At 46.3% G+C, this 27857-nt stretch overlaps 1 protein-coding gene across 4 annotated transcripts in view; it reads right to left on the bottom strand.

The window, feature by feature from the left end:
- Positions 1-27857, bottom strand: part of eea1 (early endosome antigen 1) — a 94025-nt gene that overhangs the window by 1743 nt on the left and 64425 nt on the right. For all 4 annotated transcript variants that reach the window (XM_080207177.1, XM_080207175.1, XM_080207176.1 and 1 more), the window contains 10 exons: positions 26290-26608; positions 22111-22212; positions 19939-20133; positions 19265-19447; positions 15133-15318; positions 13444-13575; positions 8428-8613; positions 6364-6602; positions 4395-4515; positions 808-906 (listed from right to left, as the gene is read on the bottom strand). In XM_080207177.1, the coding sequence (XP_080063303.1) occupies positions 808-906; positions 4395-4515; positions 6364-6602; positions 8428-8613; positions 13444-13575; positions 15133-15318; positions 19265-19447; positions 19939-20133; positions 22111-22212; positions 26290-26608 (1762 nt within the window). The remainder of the gene's footprint in view (positions 1-807; positions 907-4394; positions 4516-6363; positions 6603-8427; positions 8614-13443; positions 13576-15132; positions 15319-19264; positions 19448-19938; positions 20134-22110; positions 22213-26289; positions 26609-27857) is intronic.

Here is a 27857-nt window from a genome sequence, read left to right as displayed (position 1 = left end):
CTATGAATTATTGCATGGGATATTTTACATCTATCTGAGCAGGCAAATTGGGCCTCAGTTTAGCGTCTTATTCCAGAAGATGGCACCTTCAGTAGTGTGGCACTCCCTGAGTACAGCACTGGGGTGTCAGCCTGGGTGTTGGCACTCAGACAGGAGTGTGATTTGAACCCAGGATCTCATGGCGCTGAGGTCACTGCACCATCCACTGAGCTTGGGCAATACACAGGGAGAGTGGGATCCGGACAAACAAGGTTTAACTTGGACATGTTCAGTATTGTGTATATGGGGCAAGGCAAGTGCCCAACATTCAAAGGACAGCATGGTGACACACTGGTTAGCACTGCTGCCTCACAGCACTGAGGTCCCAGGTTCAGTTCCAGCATCAGTCACTGTCTGTGTGGTGTCTGCACATCCTCCCCATGTTTGCATGGGTTTTCTCCAGGTGCTCTGGTTTCCTCCCACAGTTCAAAAATGTGTGGATTAGGTGGATTGGCCGTGCTAAGTTGCCTCTTAGTGTCGGGGGGAGCTAATAGGGTAAATATGTGGAGTTATAGGGATAGGGCCTGAGTGGGATTATTGTTGGTGCAGGCTTGATGGGCTGAATGGCCTCCTTCTGCACTGTAGGTATTCTTTCACCTGACAGGGAAGGGCATTAACAAAAGGTGGGGAAAGCGAGAGGTCTGAGTGTTTGAGAGACTAGATCTCTAGAGATATATAAGCAAAGTTATGAAGCCATAGCGAGAGCAAATAGAGTGTGGGGGCATTTTATGGGGCAATTGATTACAAGACAAAAGTGGGAGTACGTACCTTTCTTACAGTGACTGAAAATCCTTTTCCACAGGCCATACAATTCATCACATCAGTATCTTCAGTCCACTTCCTATTCAGTGCTTGTGTGTGTTTAATCTGACAAAGCAAAAAGGACACAATCATTTTGTTTCCTTCATAATGATGCAGATATTGCTTACTGTATAAAACTTACTGTATCCCTGTCTATACAGATAATGAAGCACATTCCCCTCAGTTACCATTTCCCACAGCAATGTGCTTTGCAGCTAGTTTATATCAGCATGCTTCCTGGTTTTAGTGGTTGCAACCATAGAAAATTACAGCTCAGAAACAGGCCTTTTGGCCCATCTTGTCTGTGCCAAACCATTTTTTGCCTAGTCCCACTGACCTGCAGTTGGACCATATCCCTCCACACCCCTCTCATCCATGAACCCGTCCAAGTTTTTCTTAAATGTTAAAAGTGACCCCGCATTTACCACTTTATCCGGCAGCTCATTCCACACTCCCACCACTCTCTGCGTGAAGAAGCCCCTCCCAATATTCCCTTTAAACTTTTCTCCTTTCACCCTTAACCCATGCCCTCTGGTTTTTTTCCTCCTCTAGCCTCAGTGGAAAAAGCCTGCTTGCATTCACTCTATCGACACCCATCAAAATCTTATACACCTCTATCAAATCTCCCCTCATTCATCTACGCTCCAGGGAATAAAGTCCTAACCCATTCAAATCTTTCCAGGGAAAAGGGTGCAGCCTATCCAGCCTCTCCTCATAATTCAAACCTTCTAATTCAGTAACATTCTTACAAAGAACAAAGAAAATTACAGCACAGGAACGGGACCTTCGGCCCTCCAAGCCTGCACCGATCATGCTGCCCGACTGAACTAAACCCCCCCTACCCTTCTGGGGACCATACCCTCTATTCCCTTCCTATTCATGTATTTGTCAAGATGCCCCTCAAAAGTCACTACCATATCCACTTCCACTACCTTCCCCGGCAACAAGTTCCAGGCACCCAGTACTCTCTGTAAAAAAATCTGCCTCATACATCTCCTATAAACCTTGCCCCTCGCACCTTAAACCTGTGCCCCTTAGTAATTGACTCTTCCACCCTGGGAAAAAGCTTCTGACTATCCACTCTGTCCATGTCTCTCATAATCTTGTAGACTTCTATCAGGTCTCCCCTCAACCTCCGTCGCTCCAGTGAGAACAAACCAAGTTTCTCCAACCTCTCCCCATAGCTAATGCCCTCCATACCAGGCAACATCCTGGTAAATCTTTTCTGTATCCTCTCCAAAGCCTCCACATCCTTCTGGTAGTGTGGTGACCAGAATTGAACACTATATTCTAATTGCAGCCTAACTGAAGTTCTATAAATCTGCAACATGATTTGCCAAATTTTAAACTCAATATCCCGGCCGATGAAGGAAAGCATGCCGTATGTCTTTTTGATTACCTTCTCCACCTGCATTGTCACTTTCAGAGACCTGTGTACCTGTACATCTAGATTCCTTTGCCTATCAATACTCTTAAGGGTTCTGCCATTTACTGTATATTTCCTATCTGTATTAGACTTTTCAAAATGTTAGAATCTGTCATTAAGGAGGAAATTGCGAGGCATCTTGAAGGGAATTGCTTGATAGAGCAGACGCAGCACGGTTTCATTAAAGGGAAGTCGTGTCTGACAAATTTACTGGAGTTCTATGAGGATGTGTCTAGGGCGGTGGATAGAGGAGAGCCGGTGGATGTGGTCTTTCTAGATTTTCAGAAGGCGTTTGACAAAGTGCCTCACAAGAGGTTATTGCAGAAGGTCGAGGGACATGGAGTTGGGGGTAGGGTGTTAGCATGGATAGAGGATTGGTTGTCAAATAGGAGGCAGAGAGTGGGGGTCAACGGGTGCTATTCGGATTGGCGGATGGTGACTAGTGGAGTGCCCCAGGGGTCGGTGCTGGGGCCTCAGCTTTTTACCATTTATATAGACGATCTGGAGGAGGGAACCGAGTGTAGAGTGTCGAAATTTGCTGATGACACCAAGATTGGGGGAACGGCAAATTGTGCGGAGGGTGTGGAGAGTCTGCAGAAGGATCTAGATAGGCTGGGCAAATGGGCCAGGAAATGGCAAATGGAATTTAATGTTGGCAAGTGTGAGGTGGTCCACTTTGGTAGGAATAATGGTAGGAAGGACTATTACTTACGGGGCGAAAAACTGCAGCAGGCGACGGTGCAGAGGGACCTCGGGGTCCTTGTGCATGAGTCGCAAAAACCCAGCTTGCAGGTGCAGCAGGTGGTCAGGAAGGCGAATGGGATGCTGGCCTTCATAGCGAGGGGGATTGAATATAAAAGTAGGGAGGTCTTGCTGCAGCTGTATAGGGCATTGGTGAGGCCGCAGCTGGAGTACTGTGTGCATTTTTGGGCGCCGCACCTGCGCAAAGATATTTTGGCCTTGGAGGGAGTGCAGAGGAGGTTTACTAGGCTGATACCGGAGTTGAGGGGGTTGAGCTATGAGGAGAGGCTGAATAAACTGGGCTTGTACTCGTTAGAGTTTAGAAGAATGAGGGGAGATCTCATTGAGACGTATAAGATGATGAATGGGATGGATAGGATAGAGGTGGAAAGACTCTTCCCGCTCAAAAAAGACAGTAGGACTAGGGGGCACAGCCTCAAGATAAAAGGGGGGCGGTTTAGAACGGAGTTGAGGAGGAACTTCTTCACTCAAAGGGTGGTGAATCTCTGGAATTCTCTGCCCGTTGAAGTGGTGGAGGCTGCCTCGCTAAATATTTTTAAGACGCGGGTTGATGGGTTTTTGATAAGAGAGGGGATTAAGGGTTATGGGGAGAGGGCGGGAATGTGGAACTGAGACACGACAGATCAGCCATGATCTTATTGAATGGCGGGGCAGGCTCGAAGGGCTGGATGGCCTACTCCTGCTCCTATTTCTTATGTTCTTATGTTCTTAAAATACATTCTCTCACATTTGTCTGGATTAAACTCCATCTGCCATCTCCCCGCCCAAGTCTTCAACTGATCTATATCCTGCTGTATCCTCTGATGGTCTTTATCGCTATCCACAAATCCACCAATCTTTGTGTCGTCCACAAACTTACTAATCAAACCAGTTACATTTTCCTCCAAATCATTTATATATATTACAAACAGCAAAGATCCCAGCACTGACCCCTGAGGAATATCACTAAACACATTCTTCTAAATCTTTTTTGTACCTTGTCCAGTTTAACTCCTTCCTATAGCAGGGTGATCAGGATTCCCAAATGTGGCCTTACCAATGTCTAGTACAGTTGTAACATAACATCCCAACTCCTGTACTCAATGCTCTGACCAATGAAGGCAAGTGTGCCAAATGCTGCCTTCACCACCCTGTCTATCTGTAACTATGTACCTGCATTTATACTTTTCAGAATACAATTCCTTCCACTAGGAAGTGTCGCTATGACATCGGTGCCAGGACCATTCCCTGTCCCAGGAGCTGCCACACCAGAAGAGGTGACCGCATGCTCTCAGGACACTGTCAGGAGCAGGTGGGGGCACCAATTTATTCCAATGGGATCTGCGCCACTCACTGCTCTCCTGTACCCACTGTGTATCTGGGTTACCTGGAGAGCCTGATTCTCTCGTCCCAACTCCTGCATAGCAGCTGTTGTATCATCCAGTTTCCGTCTCAGATCCACCACCTTTGCCTGCAGCTTTTCCGTTTCTCCTTCACTCTTGAGGCACCTAATTGACAAGGGCAAGAGTTCATCAAAACTCAACAACACACTGATTCATTAAAATACATCAGCCGCAAGGAACAAGTGTCTGGCAAACATGTGCCGGCCATACTGGCGACAATCCAATATGTAGAGGTACAGAGAACAATGAACTATCTTTCCAAAATACTTCAATCACAAATGGAGTGTTTATTCAGTTTCATTTTCTCCACTTCCCTGCCCCTTAAGCAATGTCCACGGCCCTTTAAGTAGTACACACCTCCCTGCTTGGGCTTCAATAAATCCACAAACATTCCCCCTGCTTTCTCTGCCTTGGTTTGTGCCCCAGTGATTGAGCTCAGATGAAGAATTGTGAGTGAAGAACCCATCCCACATCATATTCCACACGCGGCGAGGCTGGCCCGCGTCCCGTACACAAGCCTGGTCTGTATCTCATACAGACGTGAAGGGTAGAATTGTGCAGATGTCAATGAAAAAGAGAGAAGTGAAAGATGCTTTCAAGTTTTAACACGTGTGTTAATTGTTTAAAAAGTGTATTTGTCACAAGTAAGGTTTACATTAACACTACAATGAAGTTAGTGTGAAATTCCCCTAGTCCCCACACTCTGTTTGGGTCAATGCACCTAATTAGCATGTCTTTCAGACTGTGGGAGAAAAGTGGAGGAGGAAATCCATGCAGACACGGCGGCAGGAGCTGCGCGCGTGTGTATGTGTCTGTGTGTGTGTGTGTGTGTGTGTGTGTGTATGTGTCTGTGTGTGTGTGTGTGTGTGTGTGTGTGTGTGTGTGTATGTGTCTGTGTGTGTGTGTGTGTGTGTGTGTGTGTGTGTGTGTGTGTGTCCGCACAGTGACTGAAGCCAGGTCCCTGGCACTATGAAGCAGCAGTGTGAAACACCATGCCACCCTGAGACAGACAGAGCCATACTGGGAAGAGGGGTACGTAAGAGAGAAAAGGACAGAGGTGGGTGGTAGAGAAAAGAAGGCATGCAGTACGGAGGAGAGATTTGAGCCTCCCAGTTGTAGTTCAGTAAAGGAGACACTGACAACCCAGTGCTACCTGTGGCCCCTTTATATATCAGCGACTTCGACTGGATAATTAACATCAAATTAGGAATTAATTGGAAGCTCTGTTGATCCATTCCTAACAGGGGAGATAGACCGGCACACTGACAGATGGGGGAGAGAAACATGGGTGATGAGTGGGGGCTGGAGGGGAGAGACAGACATGAGACAGAGATCAAGATCATGAGAAATCAACAGCCCCGCTGGTGGGCAGTGTTCCATCAGACTCCTGACTTGTGCCTTGTAGGCTCTGGGGTATCAGCAGTTACTGCCCTGTTCCCAGAACCACAGTATTTCTGTGGCTGGTCCACTCAGCTTTTGCAGCCAGTGAAATGTTAAGTTATAATGAAGTACAGGAGTAGGTTGTAAAGGGACTCTATGATGGTTTGGTCAGATTGCACTCTGAGCACTGTCTCCAGTTCTGCCTCAGTTTAAGGTCTCCTCTAAGGTTGGACAGTGCAGGACTCCCTCAGTTCCCCACTGGATTCTGAGCCTTGGATACAAGATCAGGTCTCTGAAACAGATCTCGAACCCACAATCTTTGAACTCAAGGAGCGAGACTGTTATCCAAGGAGCTACAGCTGACAGTACAAAGCAATATAAACCGTGCTGCTTTTGCCGAGGAATTCAGTGCCTTATTCCGGGGCACTGAAACTAACAGGGTTTAAAATGTTTCTCTCTGTCAAGCGGGAATCTGAGCTGCGTCCAGCCCAAGAATACTGACCTGGTCCCTTGGGGACTGTGATCAGATTCCAGCTAGGCAGAGGGAGGGTGTAGTGAATAACGCAGACATACCTTTCTAACAGAGCTCTCCTCTCCTCCTGGTTGTGCTGGACAGTAGCTTCCAACACCGCAATCTCCCCACGGAGATCGTCTGTCTGCTTCTCCAGCTCACTGACCCTCCGCTGACTCCCCTGCCACTCTTTCTTCAACGTGGCCATGTTTTCATTCAGCGCAGTGATCTGCATGTTGAGTTTGATCACAGCCTCTTCGTGCTGTTTCCTTTGTCCTTCCTTATCCTTCAGCTCAACCTGCTGCATCGAGACAGCGAGGGACACCATCAGCTTCATCTCATTGATACAATACAGCAACACCTTTCAACATTTAAACCCCGCCACACACCTTGAACAAAACTGTTCAGTTAGTGCCCCTCATGTACTCTTGGCCCCTGTAAATTATTAGTCATTAATGTTACTTGCATTCCAATGGAGACAGATCAATCCCAAATGGTCACACTTCCACAATGCCTCAACACCTTCTGTTGAAAGGTCATCAAACAAACAATAACTCTACTTCTCTCTCCGCAGACGCTACCAAACCAGTTGAATATTTCCAGCATTTTTATCATAAACATCCTTTCTCTGTCTCATTTTCAGCAGGTGAGCCCTTCCTCCCCCCCCGCTGAGAATGTGGCCAGGAATTATCCCCGTCTCCCATTGCTAATTTACTGTTTTCCCCATCGATCCTCAATTCCAATCCGGCTGGGTCAGATTCCTTCACAACTCATTGAAATAAGTCCTCTGCCAGTTGAGTATCATGACTTTTGATTGTTCCTTGTCCTTTATTTAAACCCACTAAGCCTGATAATACTGTGATCAGTATTCTCCAGATGCTCCCCTGGCTCCAGAACTAGATCTAGTTCTGTTTCTTTGCTCATTGGAGTGCAAAGTTCTCTTTTACACATTTCAGGAACTCCTCCATTCCCCTAGTCCCATTACACTGCTACTATCCCAGTTTGTATCAGGATGTATAAAGTCTCTCATTATCCCTACTTGCACCTTTCTGTAATTTGCTCTTCCACAGCCTTGCTACCATTTGGTGTCTATTATATACACAGGATCAGCTGGCTAGTGCGTGCCAACAACACAGGTTCAATTCCAATGCCGGCTGAGGTGGGACATGGGATTGGCCTCCTCGCCTGTCCCTGAGGGTGGAAAGCAATGGCAAACCTGCGACTTACACAAAGTGACTCAGGCTGAATCATCAGCAGACAATGGGTCGACGATTTGACTTTGGGCAGAATGAGTGAATGAATGAAATAAGCTGTATACACCCAATAGTATAATAGCTCTTCTGTTGATTGCTGTTATTAGATTCTTAACTATGTCGTTCCTCTCCAGTGCTGTAACAACACCTACCATCCTCTCACCTTTTTTTATCTTCTATCATTCCCAAATATTTTGTAGCCAGGAATATTAGAACATAGAACACTACAGCACAAACAGGCCCTTCGGCCCACAAGTTGCACCGATCATACCCCTACCTACCAGGCCTATCTATAACCCTCAATCCCATTAGATCCCATATACTCATCCAGAAGTCTTTTAAAAGATCCCAACGAGTTCGCCTCCACCACCACCGATGGCAGCCGATTCCACTCACTCACCACCCTCTGAGTGAAAAACTTACCCCTGACATCTCCTCTGTACCTGCTCCCCAGCACCTTAAACCTGTGTCCTCTCGTAGTGACCATTTCAGCCCTGGGAAATAGCCTCCGAGAATCCACCCTATCTATTCTTCTTAACATGTTATAAACCTATTCTTCCCTTACTCAGTCCGGCTCTCTGCTGTTGCCCCTATACCATAATCCCGTGCCGTTCCTGTTTCAGCTGTTTTAGCACTTGCACATTTACACTCCGCTATCTCACTGTCCGTTCCCTCTGAGCTACACTTTAATGTTATTTGCTTCTCCCTCGCCTTGTGTGCACTCTGCATCACCTCTCTGGGGGCCCCGCCCTGATCCGATGAGTTTAAACCCTCCTCATTGAAAATGCAATTACGCAGCAGTTCACCAGGAAACATGTAATAACTCGTGCAGTGAAAGTGCCAACGCCTCAGATTTTATATCAGGCTACGAACCAGTTTGGCTTCCAACGCTGCGCACTGTTTCTTCATGTCCGCTTCTGCCTCGTTGAGTTTATTCTTGGTGAGCTGGTGGCTGCTCCTCTCCTGCTCCACTGCCGACTTCATGCTGTCTGCGTTGGCTTGAAGCTCCAGCTTCTGCTGGATCAACAGCTGCTTGGCCTCCTTCAGCTCCGTCAAGTCCTGCAGACCACAGGCCCACCATCAGCTTCTCAACAAGTCAACCCTCAGCCCCGTTCAATAATTACTGCAGTCTAATTAAGAGGCAAATTTCCCAAAGCCGAACCTAAGGAGCAGATAGCAGCAGGAGGGGGGGGTGCTAAAGCTTAGTCAAAGGGTTGTGCTTTAAGGATGTCCTTACGAGATGCTGGAGGGAGTGGACATGTTCAGGATGTGGACTCCATTTTTAGTGTTCCGTCAGATTGGTGGAAAAAACATCTATTCGGTATTCAGACACCAATTCCTAATTAGCCAATACCGGAGACTCAAGTTAGGAATTGATTGGGAAGTTGGGGATGGAGGGAAGAGAGCAAGAAAGAGATAGAGAGAGCTAAAAAAAGAGAAAAATGGTAGTTGGAGGGTCAGAGGGAACATTCTCTGATTGCTGGATGTAATACGTGCTGTTATCCAGGAATCTGTTCTGGGGCTTTAACTTTTCACTGTAAGAAGTCTCACAACACCAGGTTTAAGTCCAACCAGTTTATTTGATAGTAATCCCACAAACGGTGTTGCTTCGTCAGGTGTGTGGAAGCTTTAACTTTTCACCATGGTTACTAATGACTTGGACGAAGGGAGAGACAGTTGAAGAAACAAGTGGAAGCAGGGAGCTACAAAGGGACGTTGACAGATTGGGAGTTGGCAAATGGGACTCAACAAGAGCATCTGTGAGGCTGCCTGCTTTGGACTCAAGAAAGATAAATCAGTGGGAAATTTGGAAGTAGGGAGGCTGGGAGATTTGGGGGCCCAAATACACAATTATTAAAAGCCAGCTGATGAGTACAAAAAGCAATCACAAGCTTAATGGAATGTTAGCTTTCATTTACAGTATGCGAGAATACAAAAGAGGGGAAGCGATTCTCCAGTTGTTCAGAGGTTTGGTCAGATACCATCTGGAGTTCAGTGTTCAGTTTTGAGTAGAGAACTTCAGGAAGGATATATTTGTGTGGAAAAAGGTACAAAGCAGCTTCACTGGATTGATACAGGGTTTAAAGGGTTAAATTAAGACCGTTTTCATGAAGTTAGCTTGTATTCACCTGAGTATAGAAGAGTGAGGCACTTAAAATCCTCAAAAGAAATCTCAAAATGAACATAAGAAATAGGAGCAGGAGTAGGCCATCTAGCCCTTCGAGCCTGCCCCGCCATTCAATAAGATCATGGCTGATCTGTCGTGGCTCAGTTCCACATTCCCGCCCTCTCCCCATAACCCTTAATCCCCTCGCTTATCAAAAACCCATCAACCTGCGTCTTAAAAATATTTAGCGAGGCAGCCTCCACCACTTCAACGGGCAGAGAATTCCAGAGATTCACCACCCTTTGAGTGAAGAAGTTCCTCCTCAACTCCATTCTAAACCGCCCCCCCTTTATCTTGAGGCTGTGCCCCCTAGTCTTACTGTCCTTTCTGAGCAGGAAGAGCCTCTCCACCTCCATCCTATCCATCCCATTCGTCATCTTATACGTCTCAATGAGATCTCCCCTCATTCTTCTAAACTCTAACGAGTACAAGCCTAGTTTATTCAGCCTCTCCTCATAGCTCAACCCCCTCAACTCCGGTATCAGCCTAGTAAACCTCCTCTGCACTCCCTCCAAGGCCAAAATATCCTTGCGTAAGTAAGGCGACCAAAACTGCACACAGTACTCCAGCTGCGGCCTCACCAATGCCCTATACAGCCGCAGCAAGACCTCCCTACTTTTATATTCAATCCCCCTTGCTATGAAGGCCAGCATCCCATTCGCCTTCCTGACCACCTGCTGCACCTGCAAGCTGGGTTTTTGCGACTCATGCACAAGGACCCCCAGGTCCCTCTGCACCGTCGCCTGCTGCAGTTTTTCGCCCCATAAGTAATAATCCTTCCTACCATTATTCCTACCAAAGTGGACGACCTCGCACTTGCCAACATTAAATTCCATTTGCCAGTTCCTGGCCCATTCGCCCAGCCTATCTAGATCCTTCTGCAGACTCTCCACACCCTCCGCGCAATTTGCCGTTCTACCAATCTTGGTGTCATCAGCAAATTTCGACACCATACACTCGGTTCCCTCCTCCAGATCATCTATATAATCCACTGTCGAGAGTTATTCGATCCTTTATTAACTGGCATTAGTGAATCATTCAAGACCTGGATTCTGATCTTAGTACACTAATAGGTCAAGACATACCCAAGCTCCTAATTAAATACATACTCGTGTCTTAAAAATGAAAAACAGAAGTGGCAGTTTAGTTGCACAAGACAGGCTGGTTGATGCAATGCATCAAGTGTTCGTGTACTGGATGGTGTGTAATGGTCAGCCTGCTTGGCAGCTCTTGTTTTTGAGCTCTCTCTACTGGCTAACAGCATGAAGTAGGGAAAGGGTTAATGGATTTTGTATCTAGAAAATGTCACAAATATAACCCTTCATCACAATTAATCTTCTCAAGCTTATACTGCTCCTGGGAGTAAGTTATTTGTTCATGTATTACATGCTTTAACTTTCATTTTTATAAAGACAGATAGTTTAATGTGGCTGTTATTTTGTAGACTTTGTAAATCTTACCCACGTGTGTTAGCTGGACATCGTTACCCAGATGGTAGTTTACGATACTGGCTTTTGACAGCTGCAGATCGCAATATTGGCTTTTAACAGGAAGAGTCCTGCTGGGACAGCCACGATCGCACAAGTAACTCCAAAGACAGGAATGCCGGTTCTGCTGCAGAAGGGTTTTGAATTGTGACCAGATTAAGCCAGTGTCGTGACTGCAGCTGCCAGCTGGACTGTGAATTGTGATTAAATCTGGGGCTGTATCACGGCCAAGGAAGGAAGACCCGGAGTTCTGGCTGGAATGGGAAACTTGTGTCGTGATTGACACTAAGACTCATGATGTATAAATGCCTACTTGTGTTTGTGTTCTATGAGAAGTCTGTAGTCCTACTTCTCCCAAATTTCTGGAATAAACCCCAGAAATAAAAACCACTGTATTTTGACTCACTAACAGTCTGAGGTATTACTTTACCTACAACATTTGGTGCTGAAAGCCAGGATCTGTTTGTGGGCTCGGGCTGAATGGCCACAATCTGGGTACTGGAATAGATCACCGAACTTAATAGGGCGAGTCAAACTACAGTGGGGAATGATCTGTGATGAGAGTCTGTGATGAGAGACTATGAGAGCGTAAAAGAGGTCTGAACTGAACATATATGGACAAGGAGGCATTTGTCTTTAAAACACCCGCCTTAGACTGATTGTTAAGAGGGGAAATCCCCCACGTGATGGTCAGAAGTTTGAAGTGGGTGTAAAAGGCTAGAGAAAGATGCCTAGAGTGTGATGTTCAGACATGATTGGGAAGAGACTGTCAGTGACCACCAGAGTTGAAGGAAAAGCCGGCTTAAACTTATGTTTAATGGTGTAAGTTTACAAGTGTAAGCAGTGGTACGAAGGGCACTGATCGCCCCTAACAAGTATTACCAGACTCTGGTAAGAGCAGCCTTGGAGTGGGAGAGCGAGATGGGAGATTAGAAGACTCCAGGTGGTGAGTATAAACTTATCTGTGTTATGGTGGGATCACAAGGACCGTGGGGACCCATCCCTGATGAATGAATATATAACTGAGAGGGACAGATTCATTAAACAGATGAGAAAAGGTGGGTGGAACTCATCTCATCCGTTAGACCAACAACAGAAATGGTAGGAAAAGGAAAAGACAGACAGGACTAAGAAAATTGGGAGTTCTCTTGGTTCACCAATTGGCTGGATTAACTGAACAAGTCTCAGTCTCAGATAAGAAATGGGCTGACGACAAAGCAAAAATACTGGGGATTTTGATTCCTGGCATGGGGAATGTCCCTAATCACTAAATAAAGACAACATTGTGGGTCAAACGTTTCTGGTCCATTGAGATATCTGATAGTTTGGGGTGGGGTTTCTGTACAGTTTGATCGAACATATATCCTCCTGCTCTTTGTAAATGGATTCATGATATTTTTACACAAATTACTGATGGAAAAATTCCAGTTTGAAGGAGGATATCATTTATATTCAGACTGTACAAAACAGATCACCTTTCATAGAATCAGAGTACTGGGGGAGGCCAATCGGCCCTGATGTCTGTGCTGGCTTTTTGTTTAAATGCAGAACTCATTTGAATGCAGAAAATAACTCAGAGTCAAAGAGAATGTCCTGTAAAATTCTGCCCATCGAATCATAGAGCAATACAGCATGGAGACACACCCTCAGACCCAACTAATCCATGCTGATCATAGTGCCCTCCCTGCTAGCTCCAATTGCCTGCGTTTGGCCCATTTCCCTCTAATCCTTTCCCATCCATGCACTTACCCAATGCTTTTTAAATGTTGCTATTGAACCTGCCCCAACCACTTTCTCCGGCAGCTCAGTCCATATACACACCAACCTCAGTGTGAAGAAGTTGCCCCTCAGGTCCCTTTGAAATCTTTCCCCCCTCGCCTTAAACCTACACCCTTGAGTTATCAATTCCCCTTCACTGGGGAAAAGACTGTGTGTGTTCATCCTGTCCACGCTTCTCTTGATTTTATGGGGGTGGGGAGGGGAATTTTGTAATCTGGAGGAGGGGGAGGGATCCTCAAGGGAAAAGGTTGGGATCCCTACTCTGGGCATCCCATAATGCAGCAAGCATAGTAAAATGGTGCAAGTAGACAATTCCGTCACCCTTATATTTAATTGGTCAGCTGAATAATTTTATGGTTAGTTTATCCAGTTATGCCAATCACCAGAAAAGAGCAACAATATAAAACTGACTGTCAGATTTAAATACTGTTTGGTTGTAGAGAGTTTTCCACTCACCTTCTCGTATTTCTGTTTGCAAACTCGTGTCTCCTCGGTAAGTTTGTTCAGCTTCGTTTCCAGGGTGGTCTTGGCCCCCTGAAGTTCGTCATTTCTGAGCTTTTCTTTCGCTAATTCCTCTTCCTTCATAGTCTGGTATGTGGAGGGAAAGAGCGTGTATTTCAAACAAAAGATCCGGAAGTGCGAGAGACCCTGCCCACAGTGAACCGCAAAGTGCCACCCAGGTTTCACACATTTGTTTTTAACCTCCAAAAGTCGGTGAATAACTTCTGACTTTGCCTGAGGGGGTTGAAGGTCACTGAGGGAAGTATCAACTAAAGATGTAACGGACCCATTTTGAAACGCTGAAGACGGTGGGAGCAGATTAAATCACGTGAACGTACAAACTGCGAGCAGGAAGAAGCCACTCAGCCCCACTCCACCATTCAATCAGATCAGGGCTGATTAATTACAACTTCGACCCCACACTGCTGCCAATCCCCAACAACCTTTCACCCGCTTTGTAAATCTAGAATCTTATCTAGCTCTAAGAAATATTTAAAGACTCTGCTTTCACCGCCCTTGAAGAAGAAAGTTCCTGGGATTCACAACCCTCAAGAGAGAAAGTTCTTCTCAAGGTGACCCTTTATTTTTAAACCATGGCTCCTAGTACGAGAAACTAGATTCTCCCACAAGAGGAAACATGCTCTCGACATCCACCCTGCCAAAACCCTTCAGGATCTTATACCATTAAGATCCTAAAATATTAGTGCCACTGATAGGTAACTGTATGGTAAACAGTACAAAATCAATGTACAAAACTACAGTATTAGCCTCAAATCGGTAACTATTCATGGATATAATTACTTGTGCCCTCATTTTTAAATTATCTGTATGCTACGCATGGTTGGAGCAGCGAGGGCCAGGCATGGTGAGGTAGAATCATCGGCCAAGTGCAGGCTGCTTTAATATTACTGCTCAGTGGCCCTTTGGAGTGAATGGCAATATTGAATCATAGAACCCTGCAGTGCAGAAAGAGGCCCTTCGGCCCATCGAGTCTGCACCGAACACAATCCCACCCAGGCCCTACCCCCACATCCCTACATATTATACCCACTAATCCCTCTAACCTACACATCCCTGGACACTAAGGGGCAATTTCTTAGCACGGCCAATCAACCTCCGACCTGAGAGTTGGAAGACAAAATTTGTTTTCCCGTTTCTAACCGTGCAACAAAAATAATGTCCGTTCGGGACCATCGGGAGGAGAAGTCAGGTTAGGTTGATTGGCCGTGCTAAGAAATTGCCCCTTAGTGTCCAGGGATGCGTAGGTTAGAGGGATTAGTGGGTATAATATGTAGGGATATGGGGATAGGGCCTGGGTGGGATTGTGTTCGGTGCAGACTCGATGGGCCGAAGGGCCTCTTTCTGCACTGTAGCGTTCTATAATTCTATGATTCAATACTGCCATTCGCTCCAGTCTTTGGACTGTGGGAGGAAACCAGAGCACCCGGAGAAAACCCACGCAGGCACGAGGAGAATGTGCAAACTCCACACTGACACAGTGACCCGAGCCAGGAATCGAACCCGGGTTCCTGGAGCCGTGAAGCAGCAGCGCTAACCACTGTGCTACCGTGCCATTGGTGTTGCTAAACGAGCGTTTACTAAAATTAAACATCCTACATGCCTCAATTCGATTGGAGACGTTACCTTTTCTTTCTCGGCCTGTAACAGTGCTTTCTCCTTGTCCTTTATTTGAGTTTCTCTGCTGGCCAGGTTCGACTCCAACAAAGCCTTATCTTGTTTCAGTTCCTGCACCGTCTGTAGATTGCTGCTGGCCTGATTCCTGCTGGTAACCAGCTCCTCCTCAGCCTGGAGCAGCTTCTCCTCCTTAGCCTGTGGATGAATACATTACTGTTATTCCCTTCATCCCTCAGATATGACCTGTCGCTGCAGCGCATTCCAGACCTGAGAGTCGGAAGACAAGATTTGTTTTCCCGTTTCTAATCGTGCAACAAAAGTAACGTCCGTTCAGGACCATCGGGAGGAGAAGTCAGCCATTTGGCCCCTCAAACCATTTACAGCCGAGATAGAGGCCAAACAAACCACTACGCTGACTTATGGAAGAGGTACTGATCTACCCATTACTCTGATCTTGCCCCCAGCCCTTTTCCAGTTCCAGTTTTTATCCAGTTCCCTTTTGAAAGTTACTAACTCAACCAGCTTTCAGCCAAACAAACAGCATTGACACAGCACCCTTTCTACACTAAACTGCCCGAAGACAACTCACAGGGCATGATGTAGTTTAGTTTTGTTTTTAATAAAGGGTACGAGGGTAGGGTGTTAGCGTGGATAGAGGACTGGTTGTCAAATAGGAGGCAGAGAGTGGGGGTCAACGGGTGCTATTCGGATTGGCGGATGGTGACGAGAGGAGTGCCCCAGGGGTTGGTGCTGGGGCCTCAGCTATTTACCATTTATATAGATGATCTGGAGGAGGGAACCGAGTGCAGGGTGTCGAAATTTGCTGATGACACCAAGATTGGTGGAACGGCAAATCGCGCGGAGGGTGTGGAGAGTCTGCAGAAGGATCTAGATAGGCTGGGCGAATGGGCCAGGAACTGGCAAATGGAATTTAATGTTGGCAAGTGCGAGGTGGTCCACTTTGGTAGGAATAATGGTAGGAAGGATTATTACTTACGTGGAGAAAAACTGCAGCAGGCGACGGTGCAGAAGGGACCTCGGGGTCCTTGTGCATGAGTGGCAAAAACCCGGCCTGCAGGTGCAGCAGGTGGTCAGGAAGGCAAATGGGATGCTGGCCTTCATAGCGAGGGGGATTGAATATAAAAGTAGGGAGGTCTTGCTGCAGCTGTAAAGGGCATTAGTGAGGCTGCAGCTAGAGTACTGTGTGCAGTTTTGGGCGCCGTACTTACACAAGGATATTTTGGCCTTGGAGGGAGTGCAGAGGAGGTTTACTAGGCTGATGCCAGAGTTGAGGGGGTTGAGCTATGAGGAGAGACTGAATAAACTAGGCTTGTACTCGTTAGAGTTTAGAAGAATGAGGGGAGATCTCATTGAGACGTATAAGATGATGAAGGGGATGGATATGATAGAGATGGAGAGACTCTTCCCGCTCAGAAAGGACAGTAGGACTAGGGGGCACAGCCTCAAGATAAAGGGGGGGCGGTTTAGAATGGAGTTGAGGAAGAACTTCTTCACTCAAAGGGTGGTGAATCTCTGGAATTCTCTGCCCGTTGAAGTGGTGGAGGCTACCTCGCTAAATATTTTTAAGATGCGGGTTGATGGGTTTTTGATAAGCGAGGGGATTAAGGGTTATGGGGAGAGGGCGGGAATGTGGAACTGAGACACGACAGATCAGCCATGATCTTATTGAATGGCGGGGCAGGCTCGAAGGGCTAGATGGCCTACTCCTGCTCCTATTTCTTATGTTCTTATGACAGGTGATCGAAAGCTTAAACAGTGAGGAAGAGGAGAGGTTTAGAAAGTGAATTCCAGAGCTTAGGATCTAGGAAGCTGATGGCATGGCCACCAATGGACAACGATTAAAATCAGAGATGCCCAGGAGGCTGGTATTTGAGAAGGGCAGATACCTGAGAGGCTGCTAGGACTGGAGGCACTTAGAGAGATGGGGGGAGGGGGATGGAGGTTTATAAATTTTCAAATTGAGGTGCTGCTGAGAGCCAGTGTAGGTCAGCAAGCCCTGGGGCGATAGAGGGACAGGACATTGGGCAGCAGAGTTTCAGATGAGATTAATTTCACGAGGAGTAGAAGAGGGGAGGCTACTTTAGGAATGTATTGGAATAGTCAGATCGAGGCGCATGGACGAGGGGGGGGGATTTTCAGCGGTAGATAGACTGAAACAGGGTGGAGTTGGGCAATGTTACAGAGATGGAAATAGGTGGCCTCAGTGATGGTGCAGCTATGTGGTTGCTGGAGTCAAATATGACAACGTCAGTCTGGTTTGAGCCTCAGACAACTGCCAGGGAGAGGGATAGAGTCAGTTTGTCCCCAGCTATTATCTGGTGAGACAAAGGAACAGCGTTCCAAAAGCTTGTGGGATTACTATCAAATAAACTTGTTGGACTTTAACCTGATGTTGAGAGACCTCTTACTTTAGATACCACATGCAGCCCAGCAGCACCAGGCAACAGCCTGGCGAAACAGACCCAATTTTCATTCACACATCGCCAGCTTAGATGATAAATTTCTCATTTCAGGTTATAGTCAGTGCAGAGAACAGTTGGTGATGCAGCATTGAAGTAATAGGGGTGCAGGTTAGGTTGACTGGCCATGCTAAATTGCCCCTTAGTGCCCCGGGATGTGTCAGGTAGAGGGATTAGTTGGGTAAAATGTGTGGGGTGACGGGGATAAGGCCTAGGTGGGATTGTTAATGGTGCAGACTCGATGGGCCACATCCCTGCGCTGTCGGGATTCTATGGTTTAAAAGATGCGTAACAGCAGGGCGGTAGCAGAGTGGCCTGTTTTCTTGGCACACGTGAGTGGGTGGGGGTCAGGGGGTGACTGTCGCGGAGAGTGAGGGAAGTGGATGGGACTCTGCTGAATTGAGTCTGCGCTGCTACGAGGTCTGGAACGTTAACGCTGCCCCACAGTTTGCCACCACTCATCACAGGGGCTCTAACGCCTGCTCAAACACAGTCAAATTGGTCCAGGCCACGATGCACAGGTCACTCCCTGCTCAGGAAAGCGACTCATTCCACTGCCAATCACACAGACGTCACCGCCTCGGGAAAGTCAACAGAAACCCCAAGCAAAGACCCAAAGTGAATTCATGCTGTGTGTCATCCTCCACGTCAAGGTGTCTGAATTAACACCAGAACAAGTGACACACCAGTCACCATAGGGATTAGCTGAGTTAATATGGGAGGACACTGGAATGCCACCTCCAAAATAGCCCAAAAACAGCAAATTATAGGGAGTAACGGGGGACAGAAATTCAACTTCGTCAATGGCGATGTTAGTGGGTATTTGGGGCCTTTTACTCATTTTTTAGGTGGCTCTAGCACATGCCCAAGTTGAGCAACAGCCTCATTTCAGGATCAGAGTGAGGGCCCTGCACTGGTTTCAAAAGGAGAAGAGTAACTTGCATTTCTATAGCACCTTGCACAACCTCAGGATCCCAAGGTGCTTTACAACCAATTAAGTACATTTTAAAGTATGCTCACTATTGTAATGTAGAAAACGCAGCAGCCAATTTGTGCACAGCAAGCTCCCACAAACAGCAAGGTGATGACGACTAGATGGTGTGCTTTGGGGATGTTGATTGAGGGATAAATATTTGCCAGGACAAAGAGAGGAACTGCCCTGCTTTTCTTCAAAGTAGTGACCTTGGATCCTTTATGCCTATGCAAGTGGACAAACTGGGCTTTGGTAGCATATCTGACAGTGCAGCACTCCCTCAGTACTGCAGTGGAGTGTCAGCCTGGATTTATATGCTCCAGTTTCCTGATAGAATGTGAACCCACAACCTTTTGACTCAGAAAAGAGTGCTACCCATTACGCCACAGAAGATAGGGCCAATATTTAAAACACAGTCTGGCAAATTTGTCCACAAACCAGTCAGAGATGACACTGTGTATTCCTCTGACTAATTTCTCAGTCTGAAATGGGGAATGAGCATCTGTACTGGAGGGATCAGCTGGAGGAACAATTGGGTAGAAACCTACCCTAACAGGAAGCCAGGAGCAGGGGGGTGAGCTGTCATGTCTCACCAAATATTGCAGACTGCTGGTAGCCTACGCACAAACCCCTCTCATCCTGGGAAAACAGGGGTAGGGAGGGGAAATGAACGAATGAATTAACCTACCTTCAGGTCGTGCCTGGTTGAAGACAGTTCCGATTCTTTGCCATAAATATCTGACTGAAGCTTGGCCAGGTTGGTTTCAGAGGCTTGGTAATCCTTCTGCAGCTCGGATAGCTTCCCTTCATTCGCAGCCAACTGCTCGTTCAACACTGCCAGTTGCTGCTGCAGTTTGGGTAATGTGTCAGCCTGAACAGAAAATAGAAAACAAAGACTATTTGTTTGAATAGCACCTTAGGGTCTGTACCAATCACAGGGAAGTCAAGACTATATACTTCATAAAATCCCTACAGTGCAGAAGGAGGCCATTCAGCCCTTCAAGCCTGCACCGACAACAATCCTACTCATGTCCTATCCCCGTAACCCTGTGTATTTGCTCTGTTAATCGTCCTGACACTGAGGGAGGATTTAGCAGAGCCAATCTAACCAGCACATCCTTGTACTGTGATAAGAAACCGGGGTACCCGGAGGAAACCCACCCAGAAACAGGGAGAAAGTGCAAACTCCACACAATCACCTGAGGCCGGAATTAAACCTGGGTCCCCAGTGCTGTGAAGCAGCAGTGCTAACCACTGTGCCACCATGCTACCCAAGGTTGATTGCCAGACACCAGAAAAGAAGTACAAGACTGAACTGTAATCTTGCTGTTACTTGGTAGAAAGTCTCCAGAAATGATGTACCTTTTGAGAAAGTTCTATTTTTAAGTCTTTCAGCTGAGCCTCATAATCCTTCTTTTGCCGCTCCTGAGATTCCAGTGATTCTTTCAGTTTCGCCTGCAGTTGCTGCTCAGCTTTCTGTTTCTCCTTCAAACCCTCCTGCAGCTTAATTGTTTGGGCTGTCAGTCCGTCAGTGCTCACTTTCAGCTGCTTCTCAGCCTGAGATAAAGAAAATAATCATTACATTGAAATTGTACACATCTGGCACACCCTCATTCCCAATGAGGCACATGGCAGTAAGTGCATTCCCACAGCACAGGCCTGGCTGGAAAAGAGACGAGATGTGATTGAGGGCTTTAAACCCAAGGGGCAGATGTGGAGAAATTGCTTCTGCTAAATTAACAGATCATACAATGAATTTGGGATGATTCCAAACACAATGAGGAAAATTTGTGACTGGCTTAAACAGCTCACAATGATACAATTATTATTAAGTCATAAATAGGGCCAGGAAACAATGGCGCAGTGGCAATGTCACGGAATTAGTCATCCAGAGGCCCCAAGGCTCTGGGACATGGGTTCAAATCCCACCGTGGGCAGCCAGTAGATTTTAAATTCAGTTAATAAAATCTGGAACATAAAGCCAGACTCAGCAACGATGACCATGAAACTATTATTGATTGTTGCAAAAACCCATCAAGCTCACGAATGCCCTTTAGGGAAGGAAATCTGCCATTCTTAACTTGTCTGGCCTACATGTGACTCCAGACTCTCAGCAATGTGGTTGACTCTTAACTGTCCCTTCAAAGGCATTTGGGGATGGGCAATAAATGCTGGTCCGATCAGCGATGCCCACATCCCATGAAAAAACAGAAGGGAGCCTCTTGTGGTGTGGGAACACAAAACCATTCAGCTCTTTGAGCCTGCACCACCATTTAACTAGTTTATGGCTAACTCCATTTAGTAAGAAGTCTCAACACCAGGTTAAAATCCAACAGGTTTATTAACAGGTGAGTGGGACCACTCACCTGACAAAGGGGAAATGCCCTGAAAGTTAGGGGCATTTGCTACCAAATAAACCTGTTGGACTTTAGCCTGGTGTTGAGAGACTTCTTACTGTGTTTACCCCAGTCCAACGCCGGCATCTCCAAATCACAACTCCATTTACCCAAATTTACTCCACATCCCTTCCCTAACAAACATCAATCTCGATCCTGAAAGTTGTAATCAACCATCAGCACCTAGCATCATTTACAGAAGGGAGTTCCAGTTTTCCACTCCCTTTTGTGTGGCAACGTTCTCCTCATTTCACTAATCCAGGGACTAACCTGGATTCTGTGGTTACGCTACAGGTAGGTTCCAAGAGAGTGTTGTGAGAAGGAGGAAGGTGGTATAGAGGAGGAATTACACAGCTTGGGACCACAGCAGCTGAAGGCATGACTGCCAAGGGTGGAGTATTAAAACTGAAGATGCACAAGGAGGCAGGTTTGGAGAAGGGCCGAGGTTTTGGAGAGTTTTGTAGGGCTGGAGGGATGTCAGAGAGATCATGCCGTCACATCAATGCCATCTCCCTACAACAGCAATTCAAATAGTTCCCGTTGCCCTGAAAATATCAAATTTCTTCACTCATTCACGCTGTACCGAGCTACAATGTTCCTGCTATTTGCATCTTACACCAATTAGGTTTTGCCAGCACCAACAGGACACAAGAATCAAAACAAGATTTAAAAAAAATACAGCAAGGAACACGTTCAAATGACTACTGAAAGTGCGAAGATTTAGTGAGATTACAGCTCAGCATTTCAACATACACAAAACATTCGCACTGAGATTGAAAAGTTTAGTTAAAAATAAAAACTGAAGTTGCTGAAAGGTCAGAACTAACTTCTTCCAGTTCTGAAAAACTGTCATGGTCCTGCAATATTGACCGTGTTTCCCTGCAGACGCTGCCTGACTTGCTGAGTATTTCCAGCATTTCCTATGTTTATTTCCAGTATTTTGCTTTGTTGTGCTGCCAACAATCATTCCCACTGCCAAGGTCTCCCATGATAACCCAGCAACACTTCAACCATTGCTCCGACAAGTGGAGTCACTTGTCAACTGGGTGAAGACCTATTGTGGCACAGAATCACCTGCATCGCCAGCTCAGCACAAGATCGGGTAATCTCAATACCAACGCGATCCCAGTTTGCTCACCTCCTCCTTCCTCTGCACCAAACTCTTCAGCTCATTCACTTCATTGGTTGCAATCTCAAACTTCCTCCGCAACTCTTGTTTGATTTGCTCATGCGATTTCTCCTAAGCAAACAGGAATTGGGATCAGTTATTACTGAAGGAATGAAATTTTAACCGCCCCCTCCCCCCCACCTCCTTTCCTCTCCATCCCCACCATATCACCAACACTGGTAGGAATGGGCCTCCTCGGAAAACATTTACACTTGTACAGACGGGCTTGTAGCATTTGAACACCGTCAGTAAATCTGTGTTGGATTGAAATACTGACAGACTTAGCCTACAGAGATGATTTAAGGTAGAACAGGATAAACAAAAAGACTGGGGCCCTACAAGACACTTTCCAGCCAATGATGTATATTTTTGAAGTGTAGTCACTGTTGTAAAGTAGAAGGTGTGGCTGCCAATCGGCACTCTGCAGAATCCCAGAAACATCCCTGAGATAAATGGCTCAGAGAGAGTATCTATTTTAGTGAAATTGGTCTAATATTAACCAGGACAAATGGGGAGAATTCCTCTGCTCTCCTTTGTTACATTCACCCTCTCACATACTCTTACATTCACCTGAAATAGCAGATGGGGCTTTGCTTTCAGTGTCACATAGCAGGCGATACCTCTGACAGTACAGCACTCCCTCGGTACTGCAGTGGAGTGTCAGCCTGGATTTTTCTACAAGGCTGGAGAAAGTGGAATTTTCTTGTACTTACCAATCCTAATGCCTTGTTAACACAAAGAAAACAAGTAAATTTCTTAGACACAATTTATCCATGATTGAATAATCTAGTCATTTAGTCTTCATTCGTTTAAAAAAAAAATTTTTGTATAAATATATTGATTGTTTGATAATTCTGCCTGTTGTCCTAGCCAATCTCTCAATTAACAGCATTAAAGAAATGATCTGTTGTAAGAAGATAGTTTATAATACATGTCTTAGCGTTTAACAGTTAATTTCAGGATTTAAAGTTTTAATTGTAGATAAATGGGGTTACTGCATTCAGAAACTAGTGAATATGGCTCACATAACCTGGAGTTAATCACAGTTAAAAGCTAACCAATATTTATCTCCAAGGTGAGTGTTAGAAGTGTGAAGACTGAATAATAGATGACCTGTAATCTCTATTGAAGAAGCTAAATGCTAGCAATACTTGGAAAGAGGATTGAAACAGTCTGTTAGAGATTGGAATTATTTGTATGGGTTGGAGAACATAGAACATAGAACACTACAGCACAAACAGGCCCTTCGGCCCACGAGTTGCGCCGATCACATCAACACCTATCTATAACCCCCAATCCCATAAAACCCCATATACTCATCCAGAAGATTGTGTTGAAGGTAAAATAGTTTATTTACATTTCTGTTTGACCCCATCCCCAAATCATGCCACATTGTTCTAGAGATGTGCTGTAGGGGGTAGAGGATTAATTTGTTTAAGTTGTCTAGGCACTTGCTCAGAAAGCAAGCAGTTGCAGTTTTGCTCTGGCGTACCCTGCATCTCAGTGGGTTGAGACAGCCAACAGGAGATGACCTGCTGTCGGACCTGCTCTTTAGGCAGAGAAAACGCTAAACTTTTTTGCTTACTGCAGGAAGGTGGGTACGAGCTGAACTCATTTGGATTTTGAGGGGGAAAAGCAGCTGGAGGACCTGCCGAGCTTGCAACTGGAGAAAGAAATCTGTTGTGGTTTTCATAGCTTCTGACAGAAAGTACTCAGCAGAGTTAGCTTGGATGCCATGAGAAGGCAGTTAGGTCTCTACCAGCAACCAGGGCAAGGAGCTGAGGCATCCGTAAGTCACAAGGTATTACAACTTAGAACATAAGAACATAAGAAATAGGAGCAGGAGTAGGCCATCCAGCCCTTCGAGCCTGCCCCGCCATTCAATAAGATCATGGCTGATCTGTCGTGGCTCAGTTCCACTTTCCCGCCCTCTCCCCATAACCCTTAATCCCCTCTCTTACCAAAAACCCATCAACCTGCATCTTAAAAATATTTAGCGAGGTAGCCTCCACCACTTCAACGGGCAGAGAATTCCAGAGATTCACCACCCTTTGAGTGAAGAAGTTCCTCCTCAACTCCGTTCTAAACCGCCCCCCCTTTATCTTGAGGCTGTGCCCCCTAGTCCTACTGTCCTTTCTGAGCGGGAAGAGTCTCTCCATCTCTATCCTATCCATCATCTTATACATCTCAATGAGATCTCCCCTCATTCTTCTAAACTCTAACGAGTACAAGCCTAATTTATTCAGCCTCTCCTCATAGCTCAACCCCCTCAACTCTGGCATCAGCCTAGTAAACCTCCTCTGCACTCCCTCCAAGGCCAAAATATCCTTGCGTGAGTAAGGCGCCCAAAACTGCACACACTACTCCAGCTGCGGCCTCACCAATGCCCTATACAGCCGCAGCAAGACCTCCCTACTTTTATATTCAATCCCCCTCGCTATGAAGGCCAGCATCCCATTCGCCTTCCTGACCACCTGCTGCACCTGCAAGCTGGGTTTTTGCGACTCATGCACAAGGACCCCGAGGTTCCTCTGCACCGTCGCCTGCTGCAGTTTTTCTCCACGTAAGTAATAATCCTTCCTACCATTATTCCTACCAAAGTGGACCACCTCGCACTTGCCAACATTAAATTCCATTTGCCATTTCCTGGCCCATTCGCCCAGCCTATCTAGATCCTTCTGTAGACTCTCCCCACCCTCCGCAAATTTGCCTTTCCACCAATTTTGGTGTCATCAGCAAATTTCGACACCCTACACTCGGTTTCCTCCTCCAGATCATCTATATAAATGGTAAATAGCTGAGGTCCCAGCACCGACCCCTGGGGCACTCCACTAGTCACCATCCGCCAATCCGAATAGCACCCACTGACCCCTACTCTCTGCCTCCTATTTGACAACCAGTCCTCTATCCACACTAACACCCTACCCCCAACTCCATGCCCCCTGACCTTCTGCAATAACCTCTTGTGAGGTACCTTGTCAAACGCCTTCTGAAAATCAAGAAAGACCACATCCACCGGCTCTCCTCTATCCACCGCCCTAGACACATCCTCATAGAACTCCAGTAAATTTGTCAGACACGACTTCTCTTTAACGAAACTGTGCTGCGTCTGCTCTATCAAGCAATTCCCCTCAAGATGCCTCGCTATTTCCTCCTTGATGATGGATTCTAACACTTTACCTACAACAGACTTAGAAGATCACTTAACCAAAAAGCCATAAAATCCTAATTCAGAGAATACTGGAACACTGAGGAGAAATAAAATGAGTTCCTTCAACCTTCAAGATTCTTATAAGGATGGCAGTAAAAAATAGAACTGATTTCATAGCATAAGTAATTATAAATTATAGTGTTAATTTAATAATGCTGGCTTTAATTCCTATATACAATAAAGTTTGTTTTTGTTTAAAGACGTGAAGCCTTGTGGCTCTGTCAGTTAATCACTGGATGTTTGGATTTCTCTTAATGGTCCCAAATAGGATCGGAACACGTTACTGATTGTGGAAGCTTGCTGTGCACAAATTGGCTATTGTGTTTCCTACATTCTAACGATGACTACACTTCAACAGCACCTTATTGGCTATAAAGAACCTTGAGACATGCTATGGTGATGGGCGAAAAGAAACCACCTTTGGTCATTCCTGATTAATAACGGACTCAAGAATCTCAGGCTTCTGAGGGGGCAAGGCAATGGATAAATGTAACAAAATAGAAAGGTCGAACTCAGCAACCTTATAGGACAGGTGAGTCATTCGTGTTCAAATCATTTGGGCGTGGTAATTCTTTGGAGTAATAATCCAGAGGCCTAGTCTGATAGTGCAGAGAACCAGTCGTCAAATCCAAGCAACTGAACTTTCTGACTAGGTATTCTAGAAATAAAAGACTGTCATCAGGGAATGCGACCTTGTAACTGGTGTCATTAATAACCTGACTTGTCCCTGAGGAAGCAGCTCCACCATCTTTACCTTTTCTGGTTTCTGTGTAATTCTAGCTGCATAACATGAAAGGGCTGGACCTTCAACTATCCCCTCGGCAGGTTAAAGGTGCCTCACCGCTATGTTGAGGGCAACTTGGGAAGGATAATAAATGTCAGTCTTGTCAGAAACATTCACACCACAAGAATTTACCTAGAAATGAGAACACACTGACCTCTTCATCATGGGCAGCCTTCATCAAATGGCGTTCCTTCTCCAGTTCTGCCTGTGTTTCTGTGAGGGCCTGTGTAACCTTGGTGAGGCTGTCCTTGGTTTCCGACAGCTCCTTGGAAGAAGCCTCCTTCTCCTGCCTGAGTGCCATCAGTTCCCCTTGCAGTCGGCCCTCGCTCTCCACCTTCTTCTTTGCCTCCTCCTTCAGCCGTTCCAGCCCCTGGCTCAGCTGAGCGCCCTCTTTCTCATACTCCAGTACCTGCTTCCTAGCCTTGTCCAGGGCCTCCGATTTCTCCTGCAGCTCCTGCTTTACACCACCAGCGCTGGAAATAAGCACGCGTTGGTCACACAAAAAAAACCAGCAAAATCAACTAATTGTGAATCCATCCGTTAAAAACGCTGGATTCCAATTTGCCATCACCTTATTCGATAAACTGAAAACGCGAACACTTTGGGTCCAAACTCTGCTTCTTCCCTTCAGGGTCTTTGGGAAGAAATTGCCCACAACCCACACACGCAACTGAGATTAAAGTTCCTGGGGTGACAGAGGCAGTCATGCTACAGATATGGAATTAACTGAGAAACAGAGATTTAAAGTAGAGAGTAGTGATAAATGGCTGTTTCTGCAGAGCAGGGTAGTATAATTAGGATCAAAAATAAAAATGGAAAGTGTTGGAATACTTGGCACAATCTGTGGAGAGGGAAGCAGAGTTAATGTTCTGTGTTGATATGAATGGGGGAGCTCTTCCGCCCAAAAGCCTAAGCCTTCAATGAGGGAGGGGGACCTATTCCCACTGGAGAGGCTGGCAGCATAGTGCTGAGCAGGGCTCTGCACATGCGCCTATCTGCAGTGGGGAGATCAGCGCATGTACACTGCCACTCCCCTCACCCTACCGCCAGCCTCCCAAATGTTTCCCTGCACAACACTCCCTCCCCAATCACTGGCTTCCTAACTCCCACCCCCCTGACCCTGATCATAGGCCTCCGTGACCCTCCCCTCAATTGCTGACCTTTCTGACCCCACCCCCGCTCCTTCAGGGCCAAACCCAATGGCTCCTCCTCCCCATAGCCCCGATCACCACCCTCCTTCCCAACCCCACCAATCCCGAATGCAGAGTGGGTCTTCCACCACCACCACCAATCAGCCCCACCACCCCCCTCTCAGGCTCCATCCCCTTTGCACTGCCCTGGTGTGCAGTGCCAGGGTGCCCAGTGGGCAGTCCCATAGTAAATCTTTATAAAACACTGGTTGTCCCCAGTGTACTGTGCCTAACAGATTGTTTACCTTAAAGCTAAAAGGTTGAAGGTTGATTTAATGGAGGTATTCAAAAGCAAGTAACTTTCTGGTTAAATAAATTATAGAATCCTTACAGTGCAGAAAGAAGCCATTCAGCCCATCAAGTCTGCTTCGACCACAATCCCTCCCAGCTGCTATCCCAAGTATTTACCCTGCTAGCCCCCCTGACACTAAGGGATAATTTAACACGCTCAATTAACCTAACCCACACATTTTTCGACTGTGGCAGAAAACCGAAAACCAGAGCATCCAGAGGAAACCTATGCAGACAGGGG

The sequence above is a fragment of the Carcharhinus amblyrhynchos genome, chromosome 19 (genome assembly GCF_965287045.1).
Source record: "Carcharhinus amblyrhynchos chromosome 19, sCarAmb.v2.hapA, whole genome shotgun sequence".
NCBI lineage: Eukaryota > Metazoa > Chordata > Chondrichthyes > Carcharhiniformes > Carcharhinidae > Carcharhinus > Carcharhinus amblyrhynchos.
This window is presented reverse-complemented; position numbering and strand designations above follow the sequence as displayed.